General features: G+C 35.6%; 1 protein-coding gene across 1 annotated transcript; it reads right to left on the bottom strand.

Moving 5' to 3' along the window:
- Positions 1 to 6,382: 6,382 nt before the first annotated feature.
- LOC105533603 (olfactory receptor 2M3) lies at positions 6,383 to 7,321 on the bottom strand. Its single transcript, XM_011972074.1, has one exon. It carries the CDS (start codon positions 7,319 to 7,321, stop codon positions 6,383 to 6,385), a length of 939 nt encoding a protein of 312 aa, XP_011827464.1.
- Between the last annotated feature and the right edge of the window lie 5,143 nt (positions 7,322 to 12,464).

Below are 12,464 nucleotides of genomic sequence, written 5' to 3'. Positions count from 1 at the left end.
AAATCCCCTGCTGCCTCCACCAGGGCAGGTGCTGGTATTCACGGCTGCAATACCTTTAGAGGAATCACATCACAGGACTCTTTGCCGACATCCCCCAGGACCCGCCAACAATCTGGTAGCTTCGTTGTGTGGCTAGACCCAAAAGAACATAAAAACCAATATAGTTTTGCTTTCAGGAAGCCCCATTCCTAGGGGAGGGGGGAGAACACCACCTCAAGGGAACACACAGTGGGACAAAAAAATCTGAATAGCAGCCCTTGAATCTCAGATCTTCCTTCTGACATAGTCTACCCAATGAGAAGGAACCAAAAACACAATTCTGGTAATATGACAAAACAAGGTTCATTAATACCCCCAAAAGATCACACCAGTTCACAACAATGGATCCAAACCAAGATGAAATCCTAGAATAAAACCTAGGCAATACCATTCAGGACATAGGCATGGGCAAGGACTTCATGAAATCTCTCAGTTCCCAGAAAAAGCATTCAGAAGGTTGATTATTTTTTATTATTTATTATTCCTTTCTATTATTATTATTATTATTATTATTATACTTTAAGTTCTAGGGTACATGTAGATTCAATGCCATCCCCATCAAGCTACCAATAAGTTTCTTCACAGAATTGGAAAAAACACTGCTTTAAAGTTCATATGGAACCAAAAAAGAGCCCGTATTGCCAAGACAATCCTAAGTCAAAAGAACAAAGCTGGAGGCATCACGCTACCTGACTTCAAACTATACTACAAGGCTACAGTAACCAAAACAGCATGGTACTGGTACCAAAACAGATGATACAGGCTCTGAAAAGAAAATTATCCAATGAAATAGATAGCATAAAAGAAAAACAATCACAACTTCTGCAAATCAAGGAAACACTGAGAGAAATGCAAAATGCACTGGAAAGTATGACCAATAGAATCGAACAAGCAGAAGAAAGAACCTCAGAGATAGAAGGCAAGGTTTTTGAATTAACCCAATCCATCCAAGACAAATAAAAATAATTTTAAAAAATGAACAAGGCCTCCAAGAAATTTGGGACTATGTTACATGTCCAAACCTAAGAATAAATGATGTTCCTGATGAGACATCTAAAAGTCTGGAAAACGTATTTGAGGGAATAATTAAAGAAAATATCCCCAGCCTTACTAGAGATCTAGACATCCAAATACAAGAAGCTCCAAGAAAACCTGGGAAACTCATTGCAAAAGATCTCATCACCTGGCACATAGCCAACATCTAAAGTCAAGATGAAGAATCTTATGAGCTATGAGACAAAAGCAGCAGGTAATCTATAAAGAAAAACCTACCAGATTAACAGCAGATTTCTCATGAAAAACCTTACAAGCTAGAAGGAATTGTGGACCTATTTTCAGCCTCTTTACACAAAACAGTTATCAGTCAAGAATTTTGTATTCAATGAAACTAACCTTTATAAATGAAAGAACGAGACAGTCTTTTCCAACCAAACAAATGCTGAGACAACTGAGACAATTCAACACTACCAAGCCAGTATTATAAGAACTGCTAAAAAAAAAAAAAAAGCTCTAAATTTTGAAACAAATTCTTAGAATATACCAAAATAGAACCTCCTTAAGGCATAAATCTCACAGGATCTATATAACATTAACAGAATGAAAAAAAAAATGGAAGAGTCAGCGAAGTTAGTGTCCCCAGTGACGGATATTAACACATTATTTCCAGCCATTGTCTGTACTCTTCTAAATTAACACTCTCAAACACAGCCCGGGGAGTTCCTCCTCTTCAAATGCCAACTCCAAGATGGATTAGAGACTTAAATGTTAGACCTAAAACCATAAAATAACAGCTTAATTAGATCACATAGTTCCATATAAAAGATACAGAATGGCATAATGGATAAGAATTAACCAAAGATGTTTCTGCATCTTCAAGAGACTCACCTAATACATAAGGACTTACATAAACTTAAAGTGGTGGAAGAAGATATTCCATGCAAATGGACAACAAAAGCGAGCATGAGTAGCTATTATTATATCAGAAAAAAAAGCTTTAAAACAAGGATAGTTAAAAAAGACAAAAGGGCACATTATATAATGATAAAAGGACTAGGCCAACAGGAAAATATCACAATCACAAACATATATGCCCCAACAGTGGAACTCCCAAATTTATAAAACAATTACTACTAGACCTAAGAAATGAGATAAAAGACAACACAAAAATAGTGGCAGATTTTAATACTCACTGAGAACACTAGGCAGGTCATCAAAACAGAAAGTCAACTAAGAAACAATGTACTGAAACCATACCCCAGAACAAATGGGCTTAAAAGATATTTACACAACAATCTTTTTTTTTTTTTCTTTCAGATGTAGTTCCGCTCTTGTCGCCAGGATGTAAAGCAATGGCATGATCTCAGCTCACTACAAACTCCACCTCCAGGTTTCAAGTGATTCTTCTGCCTCAGCCTCCTGAGTAGCTGGGATTACAGGTGCCTGCCACCACACCTGGTTTGTTTTTTTTTTTTTTAATGGAGATGAGGTTTCCCCGTGCTGGCCAGGCTGTTCTCGAATGCCTAACCTCAGCTGACCTGCCCAACTTGGCCTTCCAAAGTGTTGGTATTACAGGCATGAGCCACCGTGCCCAGCCTATTTACAGAATATTCTACCCAACAACTGTAGAATATACGTTCTATTCATCAGCACATGGAACATTCTCTAAGACCATATGATAGGACACAAAACAATCTCAGTAAATTTAAGAAAATAGAAACTATATCAAGTACGCTCTCAGAACACAGTGGAATAAAATTGGAATCAACTCCCAAAAGAACACTCAAAAACATGCAAATACATTGAAATTAAATAACCTGCTCCTGAAAGATCGCTGTGTTGACAATGAAATAGAGATGGAAACTAAAAATTATGTAACTTAAATGATAATAGTGACACAACCTATCTAAACCTCTGTGATACAGCAAAAGCAGTGCTAAGAGGAAAGCTCATACCATTAAATGCCTACATCAAAAAGTCTGAGAGAGCACAAATAGACCATCTAAAGTCACACCTCATGGAACTGGGTATACAAGAACAATCCAAACCCAAACCCAGCAGAAGAAAAGAAATAACAATGATCAGAGCAGAACTAAATGAAATTGAAACCAAAAGACAATACAAAAGATAAATGAAAAAAGCAGCTGGTTCTTTGAAAAGATAAATAAAATTGATAGACCATTAGTAAAATTAACGAAGAAAGAAGAGAGAAGATCCAAATAAGCTCAATTAGAAATGAAATGGGAGATATAAGAACTGATTCCACAGAAATACAAGGGAGTATTCAAGGCTACTATGAACACCTTAATATAAATAAACTGGAAAGCCTAGAGAAGATGGATAAATTCCTGGAAATATATAACCATTCTAGCTAAAACAAAGAAGATATAGAATCTCTGAACAGACCAATAACAGAGAGATTGAAATGGTAATTAAAAAAAAAAAAACTGCCTACAAAAAAAAAAGTCCAGGACCTGATTCACAGCTGAATTCTGTCAACCATTCAAAGAATTAGTACAAATCCTATTGACACTATTCCAGAGGATAAAGAGGGAATCCTCTCTAAATTATTCTATAAAGTCACTATCACTCTAATACCAAAAGCAGGGGTGTACACAACAGAAAACTACAGAGCAATATCCCTGATGAATATAGATGCAAAAATCCTCAAAAATATGGCCAAACCAAATCCAACAGTATATCAAAAAGATAATCCACCATGATTAAGTAGGTTTCATACCAGGAATGGAGGGATGGTTTAACATAAGTAAGTCAATACATGTGATACACCATGTAAACAGAATTAAAAACAAATATCACATGATCATCTATCTCAATAGACACAAAAAAATTTTGACACAATCCAGTATCCCTTTACAATTAACACCCTAAGCAAAATTAGCATAGAAGGGACATACTTTAAGATAATCAAAGCTATCTATGACAAATCCACAGCCAACATTATACCAAATGGAAAAAAGTTGAAAGCATTTCCCCTGAGAACTGGAACAACAAAAGGATGCCCACTTTCACCACTTCTATTCAACATAGTAATGAAAGTCCTACCTAGAGCAATCAGACAAGAGAAAGATATAAAGGGCATTCAAATTGGTTAAAAGGAAGTAGAACTGTTGCTGTTTGCTGATGATATAATTGTATACCTAGAAAACCCTAAATACACATCCCAAAAGCTCCTAGAACTGCTAAATAAATTCAGCAAAGTTTCAGGATACCAAATTAATATACACAAATCAGTAGTTCTGCTGTACACCAACAGCGAACAAGCTGAGAATCAAATCAAGAACTCAACCCCTTTAACAACAGCTGCACAAACAACAGTAACAACAAGAACAAAAAACCTTAGGAATATACCTAACCAAGGACGTGAAAGACCTCTACAGTGAACATTATAAAACACAGCTGAAAGAAATCATTGACAACACACACAAATGGAAACACATCTCATGCCAAGGGATGGTAGAATCAGTAGTGTAAAAATGACAATACTTCCAAAAGCAATCTATAAATTCCATGAAATTCCCATCAAAATGCCACCATCAATCTTCACAGAACTAGAAGAAAAAATCCTGAAATGAATATGGAGCCAAAAAAGAGCCTGCATAGCCAAAGCAAGATTAAGTGAAAGAACAAATCTGGAGACATGATATTAACTGACTTCAGACTATACTATAAAGCAATAGCCATCAAAACAGCATGGTACTGGTATAAAAATAAGCATATAGATCAGTGGAACTCAATAGAGAACCCAGAAATAAAGTCAAATATAGCCAACTGTTCTTCAACAAGGCAAACCAAAACATAAAGTGGGGAAAGGACAAGGTATTCAACAAATGGTGCAGGAATAATTGAAAAGCCACATGTGGGAGAATGAAACTGGATCCTCATCTCTCACCTTATACAAAAATCAACTCAAGATGGATTAAGGACTTACATCTAAGACCTGATACCATAAAGATTATAGAAGATAACATCGAAAACACCCTTGTAGACGTTGGCTTGGAGAAGACTTCATGACCAAGTACCCAAAAGCAAACGTGACAAAAACAAAAATAAAGAGATGTGACTTAAACTAAAAAGCTTCTGCACAGCAAAAAATATAATCAGGAGAGATACAGACAGCCCACAGAGTGGGAGAAAATCTTCACAATATATACATTTGACAAAGGAATAATTACCAGAATCTACAAAGAACTCAAACAAATCAGCAAGAAAAAAAACAAACAGTTCCATCAAAAAGTGGGCTAAGGGACATGAATAGACCATTCTCAAAAGAAGATATACAAATGACCAAGAAGTACATGGAAAAATGCTGGACATCACTAATTATCAGGGAAATACAAATCAAAACCACAATGTGACACCACCTCAGTTCTGCAAGAATGGCCAAAATAAAAAAATTAAACAAAAAATAAATGTTGGCAGGATGTGCTGAAAAGGGAACACTTTTACACTCTTGGCGGGAATATAAACTAGTACAACCACTATGGAAAACACTGTGAAGATGGAAAACACTGTGAAGGTTCCATAAACGACTAAAGGTAGATTTACCATTTGATCCAGAAATACCACTAATAGGTGTATACCCAGAGGAAAATAAGTCATTTTACAAAAAAAAATACTTGCACACACATGATTATAGCAGCAAAATTTGCAATTGCAGAAATATGGAACCAACCCAAAACCCCATCAATCAACAAGTGAATAAAGAAAAGGTGGTATATATACACCATGGAATACTATCAGCCAAAAAATGGGAAAAAATAGCATTTTGGAAAAAATAGCATTTTGCAAAAACCAGGATAGAACAGGAGACTATTATTCTAAGCGAAGTAACAAAGAAATGGAAAATCAGACATTGTATATTCTCACTCATATCTGGGAGCTAAGTTATGAGACATCAAGGCATAAGAATGATACATTGGACTTTGGGGACTTGGAGGAAAAGGTGTGGGTAGAGAGGGATTAAAGAACACACATTGAGTACAGGGAACACTACCTGGGTGATGGGTGAACCAAAATCTCAGAAATCAGCACTAAATAACTTATTCATGTTACCAAACACTATCTGTTCCCCAAAAACCTATTTAAATAAAAAAATTTTAAAAATCCTTTAATGTCAATATTGAAAATGCCTTATATTGTACTAACAACTGAATTGAATATAAGAAATATTTAAAATAGTTTATCTGGAATAAATAATATAGCTGCTCATATATATGTTATTACAAATTTATGTACAAAATGAAAGTTATTTTGAGGACTTAATGGAAAAAAGGGACATTTAAAAGAATTTAGCAGCCAACAAAGCATAAAGTTTATAAAGCACTCACTCTCCAGACTTGCCCTTTCCTAACACTTTCCTGAATGCCCTGGTCACCTCCTTGTTGCGGAGGCTGTAGATGAGGGGATTCAGCAAGGGAGTGAGGATGGTGTAGAATACAGACACCATCTTGTCCTGCATAGGGGATCGATCAGATGTGGGCCGTATGTACATGAACAAAACTGCTCCATAGTACATTCCCACCACTGTGAGGTGAGAGGAACAGGTAGTAAAAGCTTTGCGACGACCCTCTCCAGATCCCATGTGAATAACAGTCAGAATAACGCGAGCATAGGAAGCAATGATGATTGTAACGGGGAAAACAACCATTACTATACAGCAGATGAAAAGAACCTTTTCAAATATTGATGTGTCACTGCATGAGAGGATTAGTAGGGAAGGGAAGTCACAGAAGAAATGGGCTATTTCCCGAGACCCACAATAGGAGAAGGAAAATGTAGCTACAACATCAATGACTCCATCTGTAGAGCCCAGGATCCAGGAGAAGGCAGCCATAAGTCCACAAACTTGGGGTCTCATGAGATTGGTGTATCTCAGAGGGTGGCAAACGGCAATGTAGCGGTCATAAGCCATAACAGCCAACAGAAAGCATTCAGAGCCAAGCAGTGATGTATAGAAGAAAATTTGTGTGGCACAGCCAGCCATAGAAATGGACTTGCTGCCAGACAAGTAGTTGAAGGCCATCTTGGGTACCGTGGTGCAGATGAGCATGAGGTCCATGAGGGACAGTTGGCTGAGGAGGAAGTACATGGGGGTGTGGAGTTGGGTATCCAGGTAGATGAGGAGAATCATGGCAGAGTTTCCCATGAAGGCCACTGAAAAGATGGCCAGGACCAGAAAGAAGAGGAAGATGTGGGTGGGGCTGTGATTGAAGATTCCCAGGAGGATGAAGTCAGAGTTGAAGGTCTGATTCTCCCATGCCATGATGAATATGTTTTTTAGCTAGTACCACAAAACCAGGTCATTAATTTGGTAAAACTTTTCACAGTACCTTATAAAGCATGTGATTGTGGTAAATTTTGCAGATCAATGATCAATACACTATAACCAGAAGTAAAAAACTAAAAGTTCAAAAAGTATAGACTTACAACAAAATGTGTTCTTTCAGCACTGCCTCACTTATGAAATTATGGAGCTTTTCCAACGTTTCTCTTCTGAGTGTCCTTTTTCTCAATTGAAATATTAGAATAACAATATTTAATATGTTATTGATGGAGTTTTTCCAAAAAGAAAATGTCTCCCATGCAAACAGATGTTTCCTAAGAAATCAGAAGTCTTTTACAGATAAATTGATAGAGAAATTCAGCTTCAGTCAGCATGTGACCAACACAATACTAGAAATTGAAAATAAATTTGTGCCTTTGTTCACATGATAGTAGGGACTTTTCTACCAGTGTTAACAGAAACTGTTTGGTTGTCTATTACTTTATAGTTTAGAGTATTTGATCTACTCCTCATTGTAAGTTTTCTATACACTAAGTAGACACACAGAAAGGATTTTCAATTATACAAATCTAAAATCTAGGCCCTTTTTTCTATAGCCCTGTCTTATGGATTGAATTTTATTTTTTGTCAAAAGGATATTCATGATGTGAGCTTGTTTGGAAAAACATAAAGACTGTAATCAGTTAAGGTGAAGTCATATTGGAGCATAGTGTGCCTCTCTAATCCAATATGACTCATGTTCTGATAAGGGGATGGCCATGTGAAGACTGAGACACTAAGGATACCATGGGACGGGGGAGGCAGGGATTGGAGTGACGTATCTACAAACCAAGAAATGCCAACAACTGTTAGTTATAACAAGAACCTCGGAGAAAGGAATGGGAGAGATTCCTCCTCTTAGAGTCCTCAGAAATAACTAACCCTGCTGACAACTTGATTTCAGATTTCTAGCCTCCAGAACTATGAGAGAACAAATTTCTTCTGTTTTAGGTAACCAGTTTGTGATACTCTGTATTCTCATTCCTAGGACACTAATACAATAAATATCTCCTCTGGAGAATAAGTACGAAGAAAAACAGAACTTCAGAAAAGCATGAGATGCATGCTTTCAAGAAACACTTATGAAGCCTATGTGTTCAGTATTGTGGCTACCACAATAATTGGAACAAAGAAGGCCCATGCCCATACAGGTCATAGTGAGTGCGATCAGATGATGACATATAAACAAATTTATGTCATAAGAGGTTAAATGCTTCAGAGAAAAGTAAGTCAAAGAAAGGTGTTTGAACTGCACGAGCATGTTCAACTTTGAACAGAGTAGTCAAGAGAAACCTCACACATCTAGTGGCATCTGGCAAAGACTCTGAGGAAGTGAGAAAATCAGATCACAGGAAAGGTTTATCCATATATGAATTCCACAAAATGATATGCTATAACTAGAAGATTTTGGGGAAACATAGGGTTTTCTAATTTAGAGTTATGTTTCTTGTATGTTGTGGCATTTAGATTTTATTCTATGAGATAATTCTAAATGTATAAGCAAAGCCAATATGTGAGGGAAAATTATTCCAGGCAATAAAAAATGATGTCATAAACAGAAAGACAAGCCTGGTGAGTAGAGTCATTTGACAGAAATGTACTTTTTTCATTTATTCATGCATCACATTTTAATGAAGGGACTAAAATCAGCAATAATAAAAGCTGAATAATCTAGGAGCGACAAGGGAGTTAAAAGAAATCCACAGAGGTGATGGAATCTTGAATTTGGCCTGAGGGTTGAAATGCAATTTTTTAAATATGAGGTAGTAAAGTATACTTTTTTGAGTTTTATTTCTTTAAATAAATTTTGAATAATATTGTGGATAAGAAAAAAATACTCAAAAGTAGTTTAAATTTTAATTCAACAACAACTGAGATCTGAGAATAAAAACCTACCAAAAAATGTCTCTTCAGGGCTCGGAAGATAGAGAAGGAACCTCCTTATGGGACTCTGATGAGATAGAACAGAAATCTCTAAAAGAAAAAGAAATCATTTTTCTCAATCAGTATGAAGAGAGAAACAGGATGCAACCTTCCTCCATTCTTGTTTTAAAACAAACCATTATCAAGAAGTTGGATAAAGCTTATTAGTGGTAGCTCAGATCCAGGTCCAGTCAATGTATTCAGAATGACAAATGGGCATCTCAGGGATCTTTAGTGTTGAGGGTTTCCTACCACAGGGTTCCCTTGTTTTGTCCTCAAGAGAAGGTGGGCTTTTAAGGTCAATCAGAGGAAAAGACTTTGTATTGCCTCAATAATTTCCAGTGCATATTAGCTGAATTCACTTCAAGAAAATAACTCATCTCAACTTACTTTATGGAACCACCTATTGTGAACATCATACCCTAGTATTCCCAGTTATCTTGATCTTGTCAACTGTTGTAATACACTAATTTATGCAAACAAAACTGTATTGCTTCAAATTTCCATCATAATTTTTCTTTAAGTCAGTCTGCAATATTATTCCAAGAAGCAAGCTATCTAGTCAAGTTAGCTTCTCCCTATGCTTCTTTTTAAGTTGGCAAAGTGTTCTTTACATCTAGGAAACACTACTTCCAAGTTACTAAGTTGAAATGAAATGTTGATTAATTCTACTTGATCATTTAGACATTTCTACCATATATTTTACATTCAATTGAATGATGCAGCATTAAAACAAAATTGATTAACAAATGTAAATCTACATATCCCTCTGAATTTTCTCAGTTATATTAGTTTAGGCTGAATTTATATAAATGCACTCTTATTTGTGTTGTATTTTTGCACCTCCATTCATTGCCTCAAAATTCCCTTCATACCCATGGGCTAAAATTGTCTTCATTGAGTTTGTTCTGTCACAAAGACTGTGATTATATTATTATAATATATTATATTATATCAACGTTATCACCTCTGGAAGAGGAGTCATCAGATTTCATGACACTGTGATACTGTGTAATGCCCAGAGCAATAGTAACACAGAACTTATGCAAATCCTGGTCATAATTCATGACAGTCTGATATTGTGCACATTCCCAGAGCAATAATAACACAGAAACCATGAAAATCATGTTTGGAAATTGAGAAGTCACTGAGTTAGACGATGGAAAGGAGACGTTGAGTGGACAAAAATTGATCAAAAAAATAAGTAAAGCAGTTCTGAAATACTGTCAGACAGCATATGTAATCACTGTAGTTGTTAAACTGACTTTATCCTTTTGTAATAAGAATAAAACCTTTTGTAAAAGGAATGATCAGGAAAGAAAAGAAAACAAATCTCTCACATTAGGAAAAATGAGCATAGCAACTTTACTTCTAATATAAAACTGCAACCTGCATGTGCACTGAAAATGGAATTTATAACCAAAACTACAAGAAGTAGCATTGATGAGTCTCACAAATAGAATGTTGAATGAACAAAGTAGATCACAGGGAATGATTTCATGAATCCTATCATGAGTAATTTAAATACACATATAAAAATCTATTATAAAACACAGCAATACTGGAATAATGATAATGATTACCTAAAAAATTGGCCTGAAAGGTTACATGATCAGACAGAGTTAAGTGTTTTTCAAAAGCTGTTGTAATATTTTAAAGCATTTTACAAAACATATATTCAACATATTTGTTGTAAATAAACATTTTTGTACGCATCAAGTTTAAAAACATATTTAAATAATAGGTGTAAATGTCTTAGAAGAGCACATGACAAAAGTGAGCATTCATTAATACAGGTTGAGGATTCCTTATCCAAAATGCTTGGGACCAGATGTGTAGCAGATTTCAGATATTTTACACTTTGAAATATTTGCATATATATAAGGAGATATCCTGGGAATGGTACCCAAGAGTAGAGACAAAATTAACGTACGTTCTATGTATCCCTTATACACATAGCCTGAAGGTAATTTTATGCCATATTTTAAAGTAATTTTGTGTAAGGGAGAACGTTTGTGTACACTGAACCATCAGAAAGCAAGAGTGACACAGTCTTATATCAGCACTCAAAAAGATTTTGATTTTGGAGTATTTTTGATACTGGATTTTTGATTTAGGAATTCTCATCCTGCATGAGCTACAATTATTAAAAGAAAAGAAAATGTGGCCAAAACTTTCAAATCATGCCTGTTTTCATCTGCTACTTTTCTCCTCTGACTCCCATTCACTATCAAAATCTTTTACAAATCTAGAATGTCAGGACATGAAAAAACAAAAACAATGGATTTGATCCAATCTTTCACACTGATAAGCTGGGGCAGGTAACCTTCTGCCTCAGGTTGTACCACATTTCTCAAAGTAATATTGTACAGATAAAATATAATAAAATTCATAAAATTCTCGACCAAAAATGACGTAAGAAATGAAATCAATCACCACGTTCAGCAGTAATTTCGGCACTAGCTTATACATAATCTTGCTTGCGCTTGGTTAACTTACCTCTTAGTACTGATCTGAATAGTGTGTATTTTCAATAAGAATGTAGGTTCCTAAAAAGGCAAAAACATATGAATATCTTACATGTTTTTCTGTTTCCACCATCAAGAAAAACGCAGCTAATATACAGTTGGAATATTTATGGTTATTGACAAATGAATGAAAAGACAAAAACTTATATTTTTAGCCCTTGGGGAATCCATTCCCTTGTCCTTAATTATCAAAGTTTGTATTTCCTTCTATCTCCTCTTCTAGGACACGAAGCCGAATTAGCTTCCTTTTCTTGAAAATACTACAAAGATAATTATGTCCCCTTCCCTGTAGATCACTGGGAACTTTCGGAAACTTCTCCCTCTCTCTCACATGATGAGGTGAAACACACCAAGTGTTTTCTGTATAACTGGCACCGTGGGGAAAAAAAAAACACTTTGTAAACTCAAATGACACCTACAACCATTGTGTACGTCAGATATCTCTGTTAGACACATGTACATATCACTATATAATATCTTTAACTATATTGTCATTTTTTTACATGTGAAACTGAGATCAGAAGCTTAAGTAAATTGACCTAAGTAGCAGAGCTAGAGAATGGCAGTCAGGGCATTTCAGGGCTAATATCGTTCCTCTTCTATGGCTTATCTTCACTCTTCCTTCTGCTCCA

The sequence above is a fragment of the Mandrillus leucophaeus genome, unplaced genomic scaffold, assembly GCF_000951045.1.
Source record: "Mandrillus leucophaeus isolate KB7577 unplaced genomic scaffold, Mleu.le_1.0 Scaffold1266, whole genome shotgun sequence".
NCBI classification, from domain to species: Eukaryota; Metazoa; Chordata; class Mammalia; order Primates; family Cercopithecidae; genus Mandrillus; species Mandrillus leucophaeus.
The sequence above is the reverse complement of the archived record's forward strand: the minus strand, read 5'-3'. Positions and strand labels throughout refer to the sequence as shown.